The 22020-nt window shown below is 36.8% G+C and overlaps 2 protein-coding genes across 3 annotated transcripts in view; both read left to right on the top strand.

Annotated features, from left to right (window-relative positions):
• The first annotated feature begins 6264 nt into the window (after nucleotides 1-6264).
• stard15 (StAR-related lipid transfer (START) domain containing 15) lies at nucleotides 6265-17825 on the top strand. Its single transcript, XM_022684049.2, has 6 exons — nucleotides 6265-6883; nucleotides 11014-11161; nucleotides 12153-12256; nucleotides 12746-12863; nucleotides 15069-15121; nucleotides 16082-17825. The coding sequence occupies exons 1-6, from the start codon at nucleotides 6737-6739 to the stop codon at nucleotides 16298-16300; spliced, it is 789 nt and encodes a 262-aa protein (XP_022539770.1). The 5' UTR covers nucleotides 6265-6736; the 3' UTR covers nucleotides 16301-17825.
• A 2570-nt stretch (nucleotides 17826-20395) lies between these two features.
• Nucleotides 20396-22020, top strand: part of arap3 (ArfGAP with RhoGAP domain, ankyrin repeat and PH domain 3) — a 39347-nt gene continuing 37722 nt past the window's right edge. The window contains exon 1 of one of the 2 annotated variants that reach the window (XM_049484030.1): nucleotides 20396-20653. The gene's annotated coding sequence lies outside the window, so the exon portion shown is untranslated. The remainder of the gene's footprint in view (nucleotides 20654-22020) is intronic. The other variant, XM_007246456.4, reaches the window with a different exon arrangement.

Below are 22020 nucleotides of genomic sequence, written 5' to 3' on the forward strand. Positions count from 1 at the left end.
CCTATAAATCTACAACAGTAGCAGCAATAAGGCCTCTCTTGTTCCCCCTCTATACCTGCATAATGGTCCATTAGTTGTGTGGTATTTTCTTGTATGGTTCTTCCTCCCCCATAGAAAGGCCCAGTGGATACCTGTGAAGGGTTTCCCCTCAATCTCCCGTGCCTTATCATTCTGCTGATTAATAAAACCTAGAACATTATGAGATTATGTTGTAATCCCTCATTATGGAAGTGGAGAAACAGAAAGAAGCTGGGAAGATTCCAAGATACAGTGGTCTGAACACATTAATTCCTTGTCTAGAGTATATATTGATATTACAGATTATATCGGGAAAAAAGCATTTAAAATGTTGTGTAGGAGCTCTAATGGTCAGCTGAGCAGGGCTGGGTTTCCCCAAAGCACCTCAACACACAAACAAATCCTGGTAGGTTATCTAGATAGATAAGGTTAACTGCAGATGCTTAGAAAGTCATATACAATATTAGTTAGCCTACCGATATAACAACAGACTAAATTACGCAATTACTTATAGTTCAACATTACTTAAGGTGCATTGTTTACTTGAACCAGCATAGATGGTATGGTAGACGTGGGAGTTAGATAACCCCAGTTTTGCACTAGAACCTGTTTTAATTTATAGTATGTGTGTAAACCATGAATTAATGTTTGTTTGAAATATTTGTTTTTCAGTGTTTTTTTTTACTATGTTGTAATTGCAGAAGAGGTGTTAAAAAGTCTTAAATTGAATTCTCCCAACCCTGCAGACGTCCAGCTATGTCCATCTTACTGCTTGTGGGAAACTGGGCTTAGTTTTCTCACATTATCAATTATCAAAGCCATTTAATTACACTTTAACATCATGCACATTTGACTTATTATGCCAAGAAGAAGTTACAACAATGTTGGTACTGAATCAAATTTCTCTTCATTAGCTTTAATATAACAATACCGTTGAAAAACAATACTGAAAATAATGCATTATTTTCCAACTGCTGTACTCTTTTGTTGTACCAAAAATGACAAAGACACAAACATAAAACTGACAAATGTTCCCTTTTTGTATATCTAGTAAATGAGACAAAAAAGTAACGAAGACTGGCAGCCTGATCTATTTAGTTGAAGTATTTCTTATTTGTTATTTCAAGCCAGAGATGAAATATGACATGTTACCCTGCTGAGGTCTGTTTCTCCTATTAGGTTTTTTATGGCCAGGTCCAACAGGCATTGCCATGGGGCCCTATGTTTAATGTTTAACTCAGCTACAGCAAAGGAAGTGCACATTCCTTTGCACAGAATCCTCGGAGGAGAGCAATGGTATGACCATTTTCCTTTGAATTTTGATACTTCTATAGCTGTCAATTCCTTGGAGTCCTTATAAACAAAAAATATTATAAATGAAACTTAGGAGCTGCATTCCTCGACAAGATATTGGATTTCATAATCCTATTAATTGGTGCTGGACATTTTTTCTGATGCATCAGTTTCTGGGAGAATCTCTTTTCTCTTCCCTCTTTCTTTCTCTTTTTACCATCTATGCTCTGTCTTCATATCTTTATGTCCTTCTTGATTCATAACAACTTTCCAGCACCAGCTGTCACTGACCTCATGCCATCAGTCTTAAGGCTTAAAAATAGCCCAAAAGCTTTGTTGATTGAGCATTTAGAGTCACGTGACTGCTTTTCCATATCAAGGCTTGGGGCCTGAGGAACGGGCTACCTTAAGGGGAAACAATCAAGTGTGTTTTTCCAATCTCCTGAAGGGCAGCAGGGGTCTCCCTACTGTCTGGCATTACTTCCTGCATCCATGTTTACATTAACCGGCCAGAGCCAGAGGACAATTTGCGTTACCAAGGTGCAGTGTTCACACCAGACCAAATAAGTTCATGATATTACACACACAACAGAAGCAATAACTGAGCTCTGAGGTTAAACCATGTTCACTGACCAGGCGTGGTTGGTAGCTAGCTTTCAGACAGGTGGCTTTGTGTGTATGAGAGTAAATACATGTGGTCATTCCATAAGTCTAAGTGAATCCCTTAAATAAACATTCTGAGAGCATCCTTCCTGTCCAAACCATGAATCTTCCACAGAAGGCGGAGCAGTTGACATTCGATTTCGAACTAGACTATGGGCAATGCTCTGACGTCCTCCTAAAGGCCTTCTTGTTATTTTTCCTGAGCATTTTTCTTGGAATGCATCACCCCACTTATTGTCTGTGTTTATCTGACTCCTTGCATTTGGCAGTTGAGAAGTATGACTTTTAATCCAATCCATTATAAGCTGTAATACAACCAGTGACATATTTTTGGGTGAGCAAAAGACAAATCCCCGCACTTCTGCAACCCACGGTTATTACTAAGACATGATGTTGCTAAGAGGAGCTATTCACTCTTCACAGACAAAAAAAACAGGACTCTAGAGATGGAAGATGATGAAGTGTGGACAGTAGGTTTTACTTGTTGGCAGTGATTTTCAAATTGCTGCTGTGTGAATCATAATGAGCTGATGACTACAGCATGTCTTAATGAAATGGCCAAGAAAAATGGTGTACCGCTAAATGGGCTATATGGCTGATAGAGATTCAGCTCACTAGTGCAGATACCAGAAGGTGAGCTAGCTTAACAAGCAATATGTAATGTCTTGAGGCCTATTATTTTGGCATGCCACAAAGCAGTCACAAAGCACAGGCTAGACAGTGTCTCAGTATCTCTGCAGATGCACAAGAAACTCTTTTTACAGTTTAAAACATTTCTACATAAAGCAGTGGAACCTGACTTCTTTAACACAAAAGACAACCTTGTGTATTGCTGGAATGCTTCTTCATGCAGAGACTCCTTGTGTGCAGCATTGCAGAATAAGAAGAAAACCTGTGAGCTCTCATGTTCCCGTCACACGGTGGAGGATACTGAGGTCACTCCAAGACATTCCAGTAGCTGGAGAGGCCAAGGAAAAGCCAGAAATGCCTTCTAAGACTGATGGAAGGCTATGATCTGGTCAGTGCTCTGGGATTAAGACTGAAAGTGTTGGCTTCCAAAAGAAATTTGGTTCCCAGTGAAAAATATTTCACTATAATTCATTACAACTAAAATAAATGACTGTAAAAAGCTGTGTGTACAATACACAGAAAAAAACAAAAGTAATGGCATAGCAGGGAGCAGCAGGTATTATCTTGTTCATGAGGCTGAACACTGGCAAGCATGCTCATGGAAAGGCAATGTAAATCATCTGAGTGTGAGTGAAGTCTGATAATGTGATTTACATTGCCTTGCCATGAGCATGCTTGCCAGTGAGTGGGTCCATTACATTTCTTGAGTTGTAGGAACATTTAACATTCCTCAATCCACTGTCACATGTGTACCTGGAATACGGCATATAATACATTACCACCCAGAGTGGACAGGGCAGTAGGTAGTAATGAATAAATTGTAGAACAGACAAGGGACTCCAGAAATCATATCCACATTAAATGCAGGAGACTCCACAGGAATATCTTAAATTTCAATGCAACATTCTTAATCTTCAATGGGACAAAACTCATTCTTATAGAGTAAAAATACATATTTTATGTAATTATTGACTTAATGCACATTACAAAAAGACAGATAGTGTTGTAGTTATAACCTTATTTAGTAGCATTATTTATCAGTTTTCTGTCAACAACCAGTGATGGCTGTTGTTTCTACTTATTAATAGAATTGCATAACGCTGCGTAACCAGAATCATATTTGTGTAAAATCCTATCATTTTTTCTACCGCTTCTGTCTGCAGGCCTCTTTCACATTCATTGAGAGTTCTGTATCTTATAGCTCATTCAGAAATACATGTCCATCACTGGTTGATCACAGGGCAGAAGACACTTCCTGTAGGGGGAGTTGTGGAGCAATAAATGTCAATTGTCCATAGTGTTGCTTTAAACCATTTTAAAGCAGGGGGATCTAATCTTATCTGGGCCAGTGTGGCTGCAAGTTTTCATTTTAAACAACCAGCAGTTCAACCTGATTATACTTAATTAGTTTAATCACTTGGTAAATCTTCAAACAACAGATGACATGCTTCTGCAGTCAAACTACTGTGGCATCACACAGACAAATAGACATGTTTTCAACAGATGCAACAGTGGCTGCATTTTTTATGTTGTCCAGATTGTCCCTTTAATGTAACATATGACTTTATGATTAAAGTAACTGGCAGCACGTTGATAATATTAGCCTGAACGCAATCAAATACAGTGTCTGGTGTAGTCATTTCGTCGTTTTAAATGCTGTATTCATATCATTCATTTTTTTAACCTGATGATATGAGTTTCACAGAGCTATACAGACTGTGTGTGCCAGTATCTGCTCAATCTATTAAACAATATATCTTTAATAATGTACTGTAATGAAAGTATTTGTTCAGTTTTGTCCTACAGCACCTTCTTTCAGGTTCACTACAACTCTTTCTGACCATCATCATGATAGATATCTGTTCTCCTCTTTCTTCAGCTGCGTGTGACACTTAAATTTAATTCTAATGGCATTCACAACATGTGTGTGATTCAAGTACTGAATAGAAGATAACAGACTGATCCATCATTTCAACATGGAAGCAGTGGCACCTGGCCTGAAACAGCAATCATATTCCAATTGGATTCACTATGGTGAGACTTTCCAGATTTTATGAAGGTAATTCCCCTATGTCTAATTCAAACTAATATTCGGATGTACTTATCCTATTCACAGTTTTCCACATAAAAAATGGAACATGCTTCATTTGTGAATAAGCAGCTGTCTTTCATTGATTAAAATGTCATGTGGCAGTCTGGCTGTGTGACTGGCTTATTTAAATAAACACATACACGAATCTGTATATGTTACTACTGTGAGAGACAATGCATCTAAGGTTTTATTCACCATTACACCTGTGTTCATGTGATAAACATAATTTGATTTTTAATAAAAGTGCTAAACTGCAGTGCTTATCTGTTCAGGGGAAAATTAGTCAGCTCTGTATCTGTCTTGTATTTTTTCTGGTTTCTACATTTTCTTTATCTATCAATCTATCAAGCACATTGTCATTTTTTACAATAGCTTTTCTTCATATATGGTTATAGAGTTTTTCAGAAGGATACTGAGACCGCAGGAAAATGTGTTTCCCTGCTATTGTGTTACATACCTGGCAACCCAGGTTGTAAAATTGGAGGAATGGGGGAATGGGAGGTGAGTGGGATTAGAGGCTAAAACACAAACAGAGGTCTGCACCATAGCTAAAACACTATAATAGATATTGGTTCTTTAATATGTATATATTTTGAATTTTACCAGTGTGAAAGATCTTTCTTTATGTGACATGATGTGATTTTATTTGAATACAAGTACTAGATGTAAGCGCAAGCTGCTTTATGAAGTGCCAGGTGAAAATCTGGCTCCCAGCTAAAAAGGATCTTTGGAGGTCAATTCTATATATACTTGAATGGTCCAGCAGACTAGGATGCTGTCACAATTATCTAAAGGTATTGCTGGTTTGAGTCTCAACTGACCTTGCTTTCTTAGGGGTGGGTTGACTCTGACTGGTTCTGTTCAGGTTTATAAGAACCTTGGTGCTTTTCATTGAACCAGTCTGTGTTTGCAGTTTTTAGTGGAACCAAGGATATGTCACAGAATGTGCCATCAACAGGGAGAGCTGAACAATGACAATGGTTTGGGCTAAAGAACCTACTATTATTAGGAACTAATATTAACTATTTTGATGGAAATGCGCTTAGATGTGTGAACCGGAATCGAGTTTGCTTCACATTGGTGGAAAAGGACTACAGTACCTCATATTTTTGTAAATATTTGATTATATCTTTTCATGGGACAACATTGAAGATATGTCATTTTGATATGAGGTGAAATAGTCTGTTTGTTAAACAAATCAACAGAAATTTTGACCAAATGTGCCCAAAGATTTGGCATGTCACATTGTGGCCTACTTTGTTTAAGAAGACTCATGTTGTAGAAATGAATGGGAGATGAGTGGGATCAGAGGTTAAAACAAACATTTTTCTGCTCCATATTGGTTAATGAAAAAAAAAAACTACTAGCTGAAGCACTATAAAAAATATTGGTCCTTTTATGTGAAAGAAAGTGCATCTAAGTTTTTACATCTCCCAAAGTTGAAAATGACGTGTCACATTATAGCCTAATTTGTATAAGCAGACAGAAATAATAGTAGTAGTAGTATTAGCAGAAGTAGTCAGGTGGTAGAGCAGGAGCAGGAACAGAAACAGGAAGCCCACCACGGTGTAATAAGAGCTGAGTTGAGGTGTTCAACCCCACCCAAGCTAAACAAACTGCGTTTTTGAATGGACAAACATGACACTTGATCTTGGGATCATCAGTCAGTCTGACTAAATGAGCTCATGTGGACTGTCCCACCTGAAAAACGGCGTGTGGGTAACGTGATGCCGTGGCTTTAAAACGCAGAGCCCACAGCGCCCTGACGGCGGATGCTACAGCACACCTGCTCCATGTTTGCCTTCACCTGCCTTCTGAGTGGCTAGCGGGAACTTTAGGCTGTTCTGAGCAGCCTGCTAAAACCAGCCCGCCTGCTCCTGAAACAACACGGTCACTTCGAAACACAAACACAGGCACGGGCTGTGAAAACGGGCTGTGAGTAGAAGCAGCGTGAGAGAGGACGCGTTCAGGAGAGAGAGGAGAGGCTTTCTGCTGCTGCTGTTACCGGGTTTCTCGCGGTAACGTTACTCTGACAGCAGCATGCCGGTCCAAATTCCGGACGACACCGACTTCGCCTCTTTCAAGGACCAGTGCGAGAACCACGACGGATGGTTAGCGCGCTACAACAAAGGAGGAGTGACGGTGTGGTGTCGAGAAGAGGAGACCAAAACAGTGCAGAAGCTGAAGGCAAGTGAATGAGGGTTGAGTGGGCTAGCATAGCTGCACTGCAGAGGCTACTGGACACCTTAGCTGTAGCCAGCATCTCTGCCCAGCTGGCATTTCAACGTTTGTGTTGATTTTGAAAAGTGAATCAACCTTGATATGACAACGTTGATTCAACGACGTTTGTTCAACCTTTAATAAACCATCCCACCCCATTGAATCAACGTTGAAATTGGAATTGGTGTTGATTTTATGGCTTGTATGGAAGAGGGGGAAAAACTGTATGCCATGATGAAAAATTAACAATTTTATTTTTATTTTTTCTGTCTCTGAATATACATCTCTGAGAAGTAGGAACTGTACAACTACAAACAAAAAAGCTTTTATTACTACAAGTAGCTAAAAGTAGCAAATCCTATGGTTAACAGAATGTTAACAATAAACTTGCATCACTGTAGTAAATAGAAGTAATATAAAGAATGTTACCCACCACTACCAATCTGATTAAATATTTTAAAAACACAACAGTACAACAAATATAACATGAAGAATCGGTGCAATTACTGCAAATGGACCTAAAAACAGTTTTTCATCCCTCCATCCATCTGTTTTTTTTAAATAGTATGATGATGACATGTAAAATGCTAATTTAAAAGGCAGAAGGTTGAGGACATTATGCTGACTCAACCTTAAAATTTCCTTTTAACCTTTTAACATTAAATGTTGTTTCAACAGTTTCAACATTGTTTCAACGTTAAAACAACAACAACAGACATGTCTTTAACAATATTTCAACCACATTTTAACGTTGAAGGTTGGTTGTGTGCCAGCTGGAACTACAAGTAGCTAAAACTAAAAAATCATATGGTTAACAGAGTGTTAACAATAAACTAACATCACTGTAGTAAAGCTGTGTATAAAAAATGTTACACCCCCACTACCAATCTGATTAATCATTTGATCTCAAAAACACAACAGTAAAACAATTAGAACATGAACATAGCTCCAGGTATGGTAAAGAATTGGTGCCCAATTAAAAAGCAATAACTGCAAACCCAACTTTTTTTTTAATTGTATGGTGGTAAAATGTAATGCTAATTCAAAAGGCCATTGAGAACATTGTGTTGATTCAACGTGAAAATTTCCACGATTGCAAAACAATTTAACATTAAATGTTGTTTAAAGAGGCATTACTTCAATTCACATTTCAACCACATGTCAATGGTTGTGTGCCAGCTGGGTGGGCTTTATAAGGTTTCATGACAAAAGTGAGATTATCCAAAAAACCTATAGAATATTATATTTTTAAACTAACAGAAGGCTACTAGATGAAATGTGTGGTAATTGCTGGTTAAACACAGCTTGGCCAGCAAGAAGACCAGCAGTGCTGGTTAACAAGAAAACAGTCAAAAAAAGCAAAAAAGAAAACACAGTCATAGGTTTAGTAACTGGATATGTGAGTGATGGCAGCCATGGGAACTGAATAACTGATGCAGGACTTTAAAATGCACTGGGTAGCACTGTTTAGTTAAAATATATAATGTATATAGAAATGCAAAAGAAAAAGCTAAATACATTTAAAGCATTTAAAAATATGTCTGTGTAAAAAAAATATATACATTTTTATCCAGACAAAGAATTCTCCAACATATTAATATGCAATAATATATCCATTTGACTATATAAAAGAAGTAGATGTAAATATGCATACGCTTTCTGTAGGTACTGTGACAGATAATGAGTATCATATCACATAGCTATGTGTATGAATATCTGTAGTGCAGTAAACTCATATATCCCTCCCCTGCAGTACTGCAACTATTACCAGTTCAGCTTGCTATGCACTTTATAGCCATCTGCACTCACACACTCTTGGAGCACTACAGAATATGCCCTACTCCTTCTCAGTGATCAGTACCAATGTGATCAACTTAAAGATAAAACAAATAACAATTCTGTTCAACTTTGTCATTATTAAACAAAATACTGTTAGGCTAGATCTTTGGTTAGATATGGTTAGATATTAAGTATATGGTTCATGGGATATTAGTGCAAATGCAGTAGCAAAAACACAATGTTCACAGACAAAAAGTAGTAAAGATAACAAAAATTAAACACAAGTATGTATGTGTGCGATTACAGGGCAGGAACTGTACTGCAGTAATTATTCTAATAGAACTCTACTGTCTTTTTAGGATCCAGGCTTTTGAATCTTTGGACAAAGCACATCTAAATACTGTACCTTCATCACAGGCCAGCTACTAATCAGCAGTTTTTCTTCAGAGGCTTTCTTCACTCATTTGATGCGTGTTTGCTGAGGGTGATTTATGTTTGTTCAGGAAGTCAAAAGAGTTGGGTGTCCTCTCTTTAGTGATGAAATAAAAATACCCGACAATTAATGTCTGGGCTGAGAGACTTTGGATAAACAGTAGAGTAGGGCCAGTTTTGTGCAGTGTGGGAAGTTAGTTATGAAATATTGAGAAGATGAGCTGGATGCTGTACAGGAAATGTGATCGGAACAGTTTTGTAGGCAAGAGCGGAGCCAATTAAGTGCTTTGCCGGAGAAACAAAGAGTTACTAAAGATGGTAGGGTTGATAATGGCTCAAGTTAAGATTGTTTAGGAGTAAGAAAACTATGTTTCTTACAAACCAAAGTGGGTAATAAAATGGGTATTGGGGTAGGTTATTTGTTTATATGAATTATAAACTCAACATGGCACTTTTCTGGGTGTTTGAATGGGTCATCAGTAAGTGACTGTTAATTGAGCCTTTTCATTGAATAACCATGGTTTGACCAGTTCTCCAACAAACATGATTCACTGACTACAGCAAATAGGAAAACAGTCATGGTTTTAGCAACTGGATATGTGAGTGATTGCAGCCATTAGAACAGCCTAACTGATGCAAGACCGGTTAGCACTGTTTAGTTTTCCAGGACAAGGACAGTACCTGTGTCTCGGCGGAAGGATGGCATGTTAATGAGGTTGTCAGAGACAATATCATCTGTCTTTCTCTATGTCCACTCTTGAAACATGTCTATGAACCTGCCTGCCGTTAAGAGTGGATGTTCCCTCAGCAGTGGTTCAGAACAATTTCCTTTCTGAAACACTTTACAGAAATAAGCACGAATGTGCAAACATAAAGGTCCATTAATGGGAGCACATGTGTGTACATGGAAGCAGGTCATGCCTGACCACTGTAGCTTGATGTGCCACACTATCAGAGATGAAAGGCTCGTCTCGCAGAGTCAGGCCATACCTCTGAGACGCGCTGAAAAATTAAGAGTGGAAAAGCGTGGTAACGACAGGCTCAAATGCTCAAACGAGGAAACCTGAGTCCCTCCTGGTGACTTGCCAGAGTCAGACTCCTTCTTTTTTTGATGTACACTGCTGCTGACCTGTCTGCTGATGCCCAAAGGTCAACCCTCTGAGAACGATCTGTGAGAATGGATGAGAGGCCTTTCACTGGGGCTGCAGTTGAGAGGGAATTTTTATTTAGACTAACAGTGCAGCCAAAAAAAGCAAAATTAAAAAAATAAAAATTACAGATGATAGGCCATAGTCGGTCATTAATAATTCATGCAACTTTCTGGGGCGCTGATGCGCTCCTTGCCATGAATAATTGAGATTTTGCAGGCTTTGACGACATTCCATTCATAGAGACCGAATACAGCTAGCTCTGGAAGCCAATGGAAATGGGGAAGGCCTGTTCACCCTGGGGTTGGAGAGGGGGTGTTAAATGAATTATTTACCTTATGTTAGGGGTAGAGTCGGTCGGGTTACATGGCTGCTTGCCTTCCAGGCCCATACAATATCTGATCACGTTGCACTTGATGTTCTCAAGTATTATATGACTGACAGACCTACAGAGGTAGTGTTAAGGGATAAGGCTGGGTAAGTTTAGACTGGAAAAAAAACACAGGTTTCACTTGGCACAGGATTTACATGAGAACTTTCAACCCAGCTTTACATTAACATTCCTAAAGCCGTGTCCCATGGCATGATTAGACCGTATAGTACAACAAGCAGGTCAGTAGGTACAGTTTGTTGCAAGGTAGTGAGTGCAAGTTAGTCCTTGACCGCTGTACAGCAACATGCTTAAACTCATCTCTTGAGCTTTCTTCAATGAAATGTTTTCCTCTTTTTTCACTCCAGATGAGAATTGTGTGCAAGGACGTTCGAGCCGAAACGCTGTATGATGTCTTGCATGACACAAGTTACCGGAAGAAGTGGGACACTAATATGATTGACACGTTTGATATTGGCAGGCTGACGGTCAATGCTGATGTTGGCTATTACTCCTGTGAGTCACAACAGTATTTTTCCTAGTCTCTTTACTTTGCTCCCAACCCTTGTTTGTCTCCTAAGTGGCCTGCAAATACACAGCTAAATCAATTTAAGATAGCATTCGTTTGGCTTAAAGAGAAGGGAAAGGAATACAAACGGTGCATTTAGAAGACACAGTGGAGTTAGTAGTAGCAAATAATTGTGCAATTTGTTTACCATGAGTAGAATCAATATGTGCTTTATTGCCAAAGTCTCCTCATACACAGAGTGCTCTGTCTGTGTTGTGCTTAGTCTGATCTATATGGCAGAAGCTATAAACCATCCAAAGGCCAAAGAGCTGTGTTGCAGCTGGAATCGATAATGTGTGAGGATTTTGTGAGAGGCCCTAAATAGTTTCAGAATTCAGCATGAAATGAACCACACGCGTGCACCAACAACCCTCTATAATGTTAATTATTAGTTTTCTAGTAATTATTACCAAATAACTCATAGTAGTTACTAGGGCTTCACCATATATAATTTCAGCATTATCTTTGCAATGTGTACATGTGCAATAGTGACAATCCGGAATGTACAGTGTCATTTAAGGCAAATAAAACCGACAGGTCATGCTTTAACTTGATACAACTTGAGACAAACTCAATTCCCCCAATTTTTATTTTTTATGACATATCATGACATATTGAATCACTGACTTCTGTAAAAACCTGGTAAAAAAATTATAACCCCTAAAGTATAACCCGTAAGATATACGTTTTTACGTATAGCGTAGATAGTATATTAGTGCTTAAAAAAAACTCTGACTTAACTGTAAATTTGTTATTCTTTTTAATGCACCGTTAGTGATGCAATTTACAATCATGTGTATTGAGGTTTATATTGTGTATTGTGAAAAAAACATCTATCAATATATATATCAATATACAGTTTCATTTTGTGATGAGCTAATAATCTACACTATTTATTAGTTATTTTTTTACTCTAAATAATGTTTTTTGTATTTAAAGGGAAATGTCCGAGTCCACTGAAAAACAGAGACTTCGTCACCATGCGCTCCTGGCTTCCCCTTGGCAACGACTACTTGATAATCAACTACTCGGTCAAACACCCGGTAGGTCTGAGTTTAATCCTGGCTGGGAGCGGCCCAGATGTTCTAGTTCTATGGGAAGCTCTGGCTGGGCCTGAAATACAGCACTGTGTATTGTGTAAGTTGGCATGTAGGACAGCTGTCTAGGCCTAAAGCAGGCTGAAACTGAAGAAGCTTGGGTCAGTGGGAAAAGTCTGACTGAGCTATCGAGTAAATGGTCAGGCGATCTGAGCCCTGTGTCGTAATTAATAATTACATGTCCCATGTGTCCTGGGAAGGGCTTTTCGTTTTCTGTTGTTTATACATCTGTGGGTTTTGTTTTTGGTGAAAATTATGTAACACTCATGAATTATGTAATGAATTCTTATTAAAATGTTTTGTGTTGATGTCGACTAGCAATAATCAATAGTTTTCACAGCTGTGTTTCATTCATTTTTATTCTCTTCCAGACTTTGTTTTTTTTAGCATGGATGTTTATTTAGTGGCAAACAATTTCTTTTGAATTCATTTCAGCAATACCCACCAAAGAAAGACTATGTCAGAGCTGTGTCTTTACTCACTGGGTACTTAATCCAGTCCAATGGACCAAACTGCTGCACTCTTTACTACTTAACACAAGTAGATCCGAGAGGTGAGCTTTTTTATTTGCTGTTTCCTGTACATATTGATTTCTTATTAAAAATTATTATATATATTTTTTGGTTAATAGCCTAAATTTATTGCTATTTAGAAAATGCTTTATTGTAATGTGTTTAAAAAGTAAGTATTTGTAATGTTTAAATACTAAAATTAAGATATCTTAATTGCCATAGAAGAACCCATTTTAGTTCCATAAAGATAAATTTTTTGTCATAGAGATGTGTGTGTGTGTGTGTGTGAAGAACTCTTTAAAGGTTCAAAATAGTACATTTGCTAAAAGATTTTTACCAAATTTACCGGATCTTAATTAAATTATAGAAGCTTAAATAAGCGTTTGTAGCACCTTTACTTTGATTTAAAATGCAGATACGGATTTGTACGACTGTAGTTTGAGGGATTATAACATTAGAGTTTGAAGCAGTGTTTGGATGGTGTTAGGCCACACCTCAGTTGTGTGGAAAAGTGCATATATGTTCGTTTAAGTTGAGGGAGCGTATATTTTAATTGTTTACACCAGACTTTAAGTGTTTAACACTCCATCCATGTTGAAATATTGCTTTGTACACTGTACAAATACACTGCATACCCTAGCTCTCAAAGTGCTGTGCGTCAGTACAGTTCTTTCTTTAATAACACATGTCCTGTAGATATATAGTATGTATAGATACTGTATATAGTATGCATATACTTTTTTGTTTGTTACTTGTATAGCTTGTTTTTAGTTTTCTAAAAAGTTCTGCAACAGATTTTTTCATACTATTTTTCAGTTTAGCCCTCCTGCTCAATTCACAGACTGAATAGACTTATTTCTAGTGATAAGCTCCAGTTTAAGACACATATGAGTCTGTTGATGTCATCTTTCCTCTGCTGCTCCGAGCTATCACTTTGATAATTAATGCCTTCCGCTGCTGTGGCTCAACAGCTGTTTGTAGTCGGTCACCAGAGTTCAGCTTAAATGCACTCACACAGTAGGCTCTGGCCTTCGCCAGAATCACTGGAGTTAGACAAAACTCCAGCTTATATAATACTCAGAGGAGCTGTTGTGTCAGTGGTGTTGGTTGAAACCAGACTTTACCATTTGCACCCTCTGAACCTTTTTGGTTCATACTTCTCTGTCGGGGTGTGCCATATCGTATTGTACACAATAAAATTGCAAAACTTTCTGACGCACTAAAATAACTCCGTAACATGATAACAACAATATGTTTGTATTTGTTTTGCTATTTACTGCAGTTACTTTTAATTGTTTGTTTGCTATTTATTTGCATGTACTAAATATGCTGCTCTTTAATCTTGTGGTAGATTTTTTTTTGTTATATTATTTTTTTTATTTGGTACACTATTATTAATTGAGTCTTGGTAAATTACTGTTTATGAAGTAGAGAAACATTTAGAGATTTATTTGTTTCTACGGAATGTATGAAACTGTTATTTTCCCTAATTAATACTTTATTTTGTTGCAGTAGTATATTCTTGAAGTCCTTTAAAAAAAAACTGTTTTGTCATATCCCCAAATACCATTAAACATTATGATATTATTTTACAGCCATATCACCCACCTCTACTTCTAAAATGACCAAGATCTCTTGTAGGGTGTGCCATATTGTAGCAAACACAATATTGTTCCCAATATTGTTTTTTGAAAATATTTTTTGGAAGGATAAACAGTCCAAATCATAACAATAGTGGTATTCAGTCTTAAAAAATTTAATTGTTTTTAATTTGGTATTTACTGTAAAGCTTTATGGGGAATTTTTGTATAATTTTTAATCTTTGTAGCAACGCTTAATATTCTGCACTTTAGTATTGACATAATTTAATTTGTTACATTATAATTATTGGTAAGTTACTGTTTATAAAATAGACTACAAAAAAGTCTACATAACTTTTTGTTTTAAGTAAATGTTTGAAGCGGTCATTCAAAAATAATCCTCTAACATTAATTTTGTTACCGTAGATATTAAAATGATTATAAATTATTTCTTTTATTTATAAATACTTTTCAGTGTTTCGTCATGTTGCCATGAATATTATCATTGAAATACTATGATATTATTATAGGACCATATCACCCAGCCCTAACCTCTGGATTAAGTGCATAGTGCATAGGCACATTCTAGGTAATGTTATATCAGCTAAAAGATCTGAGTGTATTTTTGTGTTTGTGAGAAATGTTCATTTTTGTTTTTATTTACAGGTTCTTTACCCAAATGGGTCGTGAATAGGGTCTCACAGTTTGTGGCACCAAAGGTAATTATCTTTTTTTTTTTCTTTTCTTTTACAAACCTATGTATAAAATAATGTATTAGGATTTTATTATTTTTAAACCAAATGGATTTATAACAGTATTAAAAGACTGTAAAATCTGTCTTTAAAGTCTTCTCTGTAAAGCAGTTTTTCAAGAATAAATACTCTACTGTCATCTGGTGGTCAAACTAAGATACGTTCTTTTTTGCCAAACGCCCGTATTTTTATTTAATTTCCTGCACATCTGTGCGGCTTTATGACATCTGTGTGGCTGTACGTAACAAAAACATACTTTAATCAAGTTATTTAGCTGAAAATTGAGAAAATACTTAACTGTGCTTGGTAGGACCAGGGTTGGGCACCCCGATTTTAACCCCTTAAACTGTATTTTGGTATTATACTGCTTTATTATCCTGGAAATACTATGAATTATTACTAGACTGAGTGACACCAATAATAAAAGTGAGGCTTTCGCAACTAATCATTTAAATATGATTATTTGATTTGATATAAAAATGTGTTCTCTGGAATGATGCTGTTCCATAAAATTTTAGAATTAGTTGGAGAGCTGGAAAATAAGGTTTATTGGTAATCTTTTAATATTAACGCTCTTATTGCTGAATGCAATTATGTCCTCTCAGTAATGCTCCAGAGTCTGGTAAAAAGCATTCCCTGAAAAGCCCATATTTTCTAAGCCATATTTTTTTTTATAAACAATGACCGGTTGAGAAAATGGCTTAATAATTTTTTTGTATCCCATAAAAGGCTAATTTAAATATTGTTGGATTGTTTTGCCTTACATGGTTTGCTAATGTTTACTTGTATAATATAAATTCTAATATATATATTTTATAAGTCAGACTTGTTGATTTAGCCCCAAATACCAACCTTTTTTATAAATGAGGTTGTGATATTCTGATTGAAGTGATAATAACCCCAGTGTGGATCCTCTGTGCTCCTCAGGCCATGAGGAAGATCTACAAAGCTTGTCTAAAGTATCCAGAGTGGAAGCGGAAACACGAGCCTAACCTGAAGCCGTGGATGTACCCGGAGCAAAACACGCTCCCCTGCATCAATGTGGCCGATCTCACTGTGCAGAGAGCCGACTCGCTGGAGAACATTGATGAGAGTGGCCTGAGCGAAGAGAAGAACCAACACAACAGTGACGACGAGGAGACCTAAACCCGCAGACTCTGTACATTTACCTGAGCGAGTCTGAGTGTGTATGTTTGAATGTGATTGCGGACCGATTATACACAGGTACTTCTGCAGAATTTTACTGTCACTCATTTTCAGTTGCACTTTAGGCATTCTTTGCATTTGCATTACTGATGACCATATCAATGTAACGTTTCAGAGTTGCTGTATATTTTTGACGTTAATGATTGTGAGCAATTGCACGCTATAGCCTGATTTCGCAGAATGCTGGACTTTTGACATCATATTGCACATGTCACAACTGAGTTTGATTTGTGAGATCAACATTAACAATATTATTCATTTAGACATGAACACTTCAGCTCACAGGTGTTCATTCTTATCCTGTGTGGGGGCAGATTTTTCAATTCCAGCTAGAGCTGGACGATATGGGTAAATTTATATCACAACATACTCACAATATACTTCATTTTGATCAATGCAATACATTTCTGATATAGATATAAACAGTATAAAAGTCAACACCTGTAATGTTCGTAATCATAATGACAGAGCTGGGTAAAATGGTAAAATATGAGAGTTTCATGATACACAATTTATCACAATATTTTGGCATGCAGACAAAATTCATTAGGACTGAAAAAATGCTATTTAAATACTCTCTAATGCAAAGTATAGTGATTTAATGCAGTATGTAGTAATGCAGTAGTGAAAATGCATCAACATACAATAAAATATTGACAAATTGCCCATCTCAAATAATTAGTCAGATCAGCTTAAGCTGGTATGGAATGGAACTTTGCACCACCCCATCCTACCCTTTATGTATGTGGTTGGACACCCATGCTTTTAGTATATTAAGTCTTTGGGTTACCTATATGTAAATCCTCTCATTTAGCTCAGGCTGGCAAAAAATTACAAAATTTCCTTATTACCTTGAATGTAGTCGATTAGCCAAAAACATATGAGTATGATTTATCCATATCCGTTCCTTGTAAGCTACATTAGCTTTGTAGTTTACGTGCAACAGAAGAAGAAACCAGACATATCTTGGCTGATCAACTACATTCAATGTAAGGAGAAAATAGTGTATTTCTTTTTTGCTGAACTGATCTGTCATGTCAGTCACTGCAACTTTTCCACTTTGTTTCTTGGCTTGTGCATCCAGTGATCTCCATTCTTTATTCTGTCATCATGCAACTTGATCGCTGTCTTAATCAGGTGTCATTTTTCCTGTGTACAACCTGCCAGGATGACCAGCAGTTTCATTTCTACAGTAGTCCAACAGTGGGAACTGAGAGTTATACAGAACTCTGTGGCTGCCTGCAGGGATTTCCACCTCATTAGCTCAATCGTTACATCTGACTCATTGCTTACCAACAAGACCTCAGGAGTTGTACAAAAAAACTAAAAAAAAACAGTGCTTTTCACTGTTCTCTAATTTACAGTATGTGTGCTTTTGGCTTTCTGAGCCTGGATCACTTTGTGCTGTAATTTTCCCATCGTCACATTTAAGAATAAAGTTTTATCTTGTAAGTTTTGCGAATGATTTTGTGCATGGATGTTTTGATTGAATGACACTGTAACACAAGGATGGGGCATGGGGCATTTCTATACAAAAAATGCATCACTTTAATGCATTTCTTTTGCACGGGACTGTTCTTTGCATGTAGCACCTTCAGCTTTGTTAAAGCTAATGTACTGATTTGGCCCGGAACTGGATTCACAAAAAGCTTTCAAGAGGAAAACGAAAACCTTGCTGTGTTTCAAAGCATAAGCTACAGCCAGAGTAAGACAGGTCCTTGATAGGACTGTCTTACCGAGACTCCTTCTTAGTAGCCTAATATACATGGCAAAGTAATCTACATGGGCTGCATTATTATATAATGTATTATATACATTACATTGATTGGTTTGCAGAATGTTTGTCAAGTCACTTTCCCAGGTGTTGTACCAAATCCTGTAAACTCCTTTTGCATAAATGTGTGTCACGTAGGTGAAGCAGTGTTGCAGTGTAGCAGTGTTACAGATTCCAGTGGGATTACCTTTATTTTTGTGTATAAATAAGGATTTATCTACTGTTACAGTAGATACAGAAATTACCAGTGTAATCTGTTGTACCCATTCTGCTGTGAGATCCACCTACATAAAAAGGGGTTATTGGATTTCGGTCCTTTTCTCCTTCTCTTGTTGAATGCTTGATAATAGGTTGTCTTAATTTCCTGCAGTTGGTCCAAAAGTTTGAATCATCTAGAAAAGACTCTGGCTGCAACCTAGGCTTTGAAATGCATCTCTTTAAATGCAGCTATTTTTACTTGTCTTGAATACATGTGTTAATTAAACACTTATCTTAACAATTGGTAATATAAGATGTTTAAAGAATTATTGTTTTACACAATCAGGAAAGTTGAGATCTGCTGTGTCTGAGAGGCCTTTCTGGACTTTATTTCCATCTTTTAACTGTAAGACCATTTTGGAAGCTCTTTTTGTCTATCTTAAGGAATAAATTATGGAACATAATCACATTTAAGGTTTTCTTTCTGAAGGCACTTTTGTGAATCTGGCCTGACACATGTAGGCCTCTTGGTGGAAAAAATGAACAAGCATTTGATTTGCATGGACAAAGGTTCCTGTCTTGATTATATATAGCTAATTCAGATCTTACTATTTTAACAACTTCTTTGAAATGAGTGTTGAGGGAATTTGCTTTTCCTTTCTCCTCCATTGGGCATAAAGGAAGGCTTGTGCCTGCCTACAGTCTTTTTCATCCAAAAACCTCCAGCTGGCGGCCACTCCTCAAAATCTCTATTGTCTCAGACACTTCCTGCTTCCCATTTGAAGCAGTTCCTGCCTACATCAGTCAGATTGTTCTGTGGGGAAGGAAACTGCACAAGTTAGCCCCTCTTCTTGATTTCTCACAGCACACTCCTACTGCTTCTGCATTCATAATTTTCCTTCACAAGAAGTCTGATCTTAAATAAAATCCAATTGGTACTGTCTAGAATGTCAGTGTCTTAAATATTTTATTTGATGCAAAACAGTTTGCAATTTTATACAATGTGGGACGGTGAAATATTTTTATATGAGGTCCTGGCTCAAAGTCTTATTTTTCAGAGCATCCTGTATGCTAATCATAGCAAATACTTTAACAAGTTTGCTAGTGTCGAGAATTAAAGGAACAACTACTGAATGAGAGTTAGCTTGTAAAATGACTAACACAGTCCAGTTTCAGTACACTGTTGAGAATTGTCTGTTGCCCCCTCCTCCCCAGACACGTAAGCAAAGCTTACACAGGTTGCCAAGTTAAGAATATAGAACCTACACAAATTATTGCGAGACAAGTTCAAGAACTTTTGCAATGTTGAGTGACGATAAGTCATACTCTGTCATTTGATTAGCTAAAGTATTTTTTTTGCAATGTTTTTATTCTGTTCACATTATAAACCAGCTCATTTGGAGTTTGTATAACTCTGTCAACTGTTACCTAACTAGCTTGATGCACCTCTGGCTTTATAAGTGGAAGCAAAGTCTGTTGTTCTGAAAAAAAAGTACACACTCTGGAGTTGAAATAGCTGAAGCTCAGTGCTTACCTTTTCAGGAAAAAAAAACAGTCAGCTTGGCATCCATCCTGTAATCTTTCTTGGCTCTAACCTTGCTTAATTTCATGGCACTATGTGTTTGCTTATATGTAATCTATACCTGGCAACCCAGGGTGGGGAAATAGGACTGAGGGATGGACATTGGATGGGATCAGTGGCTAAGACACTTACAAATGCTGCCTTTAAGTCCACCTTGGAAGCTTGAACTGACAACTTATACATAGTTCATGCTGAAATGTGTATTTTTCTTCACCAAAAATATAAAATAATTCATGCCATAGAGGAATAGCAATTTAGCTAATGTTAATACCTGAGCCCAGAAATATGTAAAATGTTTCTTTTAGGGGTTTAGTACTAGCCTAATCCTAAATATACTCAGAAGAGGAACTAAATTAAGTTATTTAAATTATAATGAATGTATATTTATATAAATTAGAGGAGGTAGCTAGGTTAATATGATAAGATGTTAGCAGTTGTTTTGTTGTTGATTAGCAGTTGTTAGGGTAGCTAACGCTAGCTAGTTAAAGAGTGCAGGGTAACGGTCGGCAGACTGTCACTCCTACACGCCCTCCCCTTTAAGAGCTCTCAGTGAGTTTTCAGAGTTGAGCAGCTCTCCGCTCCCACAGCTCTCTGTCTCACTCAGTCTCTCATCTAAAGCTCAGTTTCTCTGCGCAAACACGGCCGTTTATCAGTCTTTATCACACTGGTTTTACATTACGGATTTAGACGATCTTCACACCGCTCCAGCGCTGAAAATGTAACCGGTCAACAGAATAAGGTAAGGCAAAAAAGTTGCTGGGGTTAACGGCGCGACTCTAACTCTATCTAACGAGTTAAATAGCTGGGTACCTGTCTGCATTCTTAATGATAACAGTTAAACTTAGATAACGGGAATCTTTTAAACTAGTTTATTGTCGAGCTCAAGTTCTCAGTAGTGTTGAAGGTGTGTATGCTCACACTGTAGTGTGACAATAGCTGGTCAGCGCTGTCTGTAGGAGTCTGTGATTAAAGAGGTGGGCTGATGTCTAATCAAGCGTTAAGGTAAGTTAACTATACTGCTGCTTTAACTTCACTCTTACCATCACACAGCTATTCAACCTACAGTCTCAGAACTTCTGATTATTATAACAATTACACATATTTAATTAACTGAAGTGAAACTTTAGATTGTATATATAATAAGAATATATAGTTTATATATAACGTTAATAAGAAAACTTTATATTTTGTAAAAGCTATTAAATAAGCTATTTCCCATGTTGTTGTTTATAAAGTAATATTCATAACTAATTTAACCTCTAGTCTATGGCCTTTTGTTGTCCTCAGGCAGACCACAAACCACTTTTTGGATTATTAGCTACATCATTTCTAGTTCGTTTTTGTATTTGAATTTTCACAAAATGTCACAGAAGTAGGGGTGGGCGATATGGCTCTAAAATAATATCACGATATTTCAGGGTATTTTTGCTATAACGATATACTTGGCAAAATAGTAAAACAGAATTTTTTTAAATTAATTTCGGGAATATAGTATAATAGTATAACAGTATAATCAAAATGTGTCAAAATAAATAATATAGCATAAAATAATATAATGAAGCAAAAAATATTGCAGAATATTTTCATGCATATAAACTGCAAACAAAAACTCTCAACTAAAACAATTATACAATAAATACACCTAAACCTTCACAGTAAATAATGGACTACCTTTAAGACAAACCATCCGTATTATCACAATATGGATTTTTAATATCATGATATTTCTGTGTCACGATATATTGTATACGATATAATATTGCCCACCCCTACACAGAACATCACATTTGGTTTATTTTACTTTAATAAAACTTTTGTTAATAAAAAAATAAAACGTTATACAACGTTATGCAGCTATACCACTTTTGTTGGGAATAATACTAAAGCAACATTAAAAAATACAGAAGTCAATTATCCAGATTGTCATGATACTAATAATGCACTCCCAAATATCTCCATATATCAAAGACTGATGTAAAATGAATGATACTGGACAGATATAATCTGTCTCTAGTAGATAGATAGTAGGAAATGAGAACATTGTTTTTTTTCTTTTGCAAAAAAAAAAACAGCAAAAAAGTAGTACCCTGATGTGATAAATAAGGC

The sequence above is a fragment of the Astyanax mexicanus genome, chromosome 10, assembly GCF_023375975.1.
Source record: "Astyanax mexicanus isolate ESR-SI-001 chromosome 10, AstMex3_surface, whole genome shotgun sequence".
NCBI classification, from domain to species: domain Eukaryota; kingdom Metazoa; phylum Chordata; class Actinopteri; order Characiformes; family Acestrorhamphidae; genus Astyanax; species Astyanax mexicanus.

What these genes read in the sequence shown, in the direction of transcription:
- stard15 (XM_022684049.2), top strand. Translation starts at nt 6,737, where the DNA reads ATGCCGGTCCAAATTCCGGACGACACCGACTTCGCCTCTTTCAAGGAC. An exon ending in AACACAAGTAGATCCGAGAG is followed by an intron (nt 12,864 to 15,068) that starts GTGAGCTTTTTT and finishes TTTTATTTACAG; the next exon opens with GTTCTTTACCCAAATGGGTC. An exon ending in CACAGTTTGTGGCACCAAAG is followed by an intron (nt 15,122 to 16,081) that starts GTAATTATCTTT and finishes TGTGCTCCTCAG; the next exon opens with GCCATGAGGAAGATCTACAA.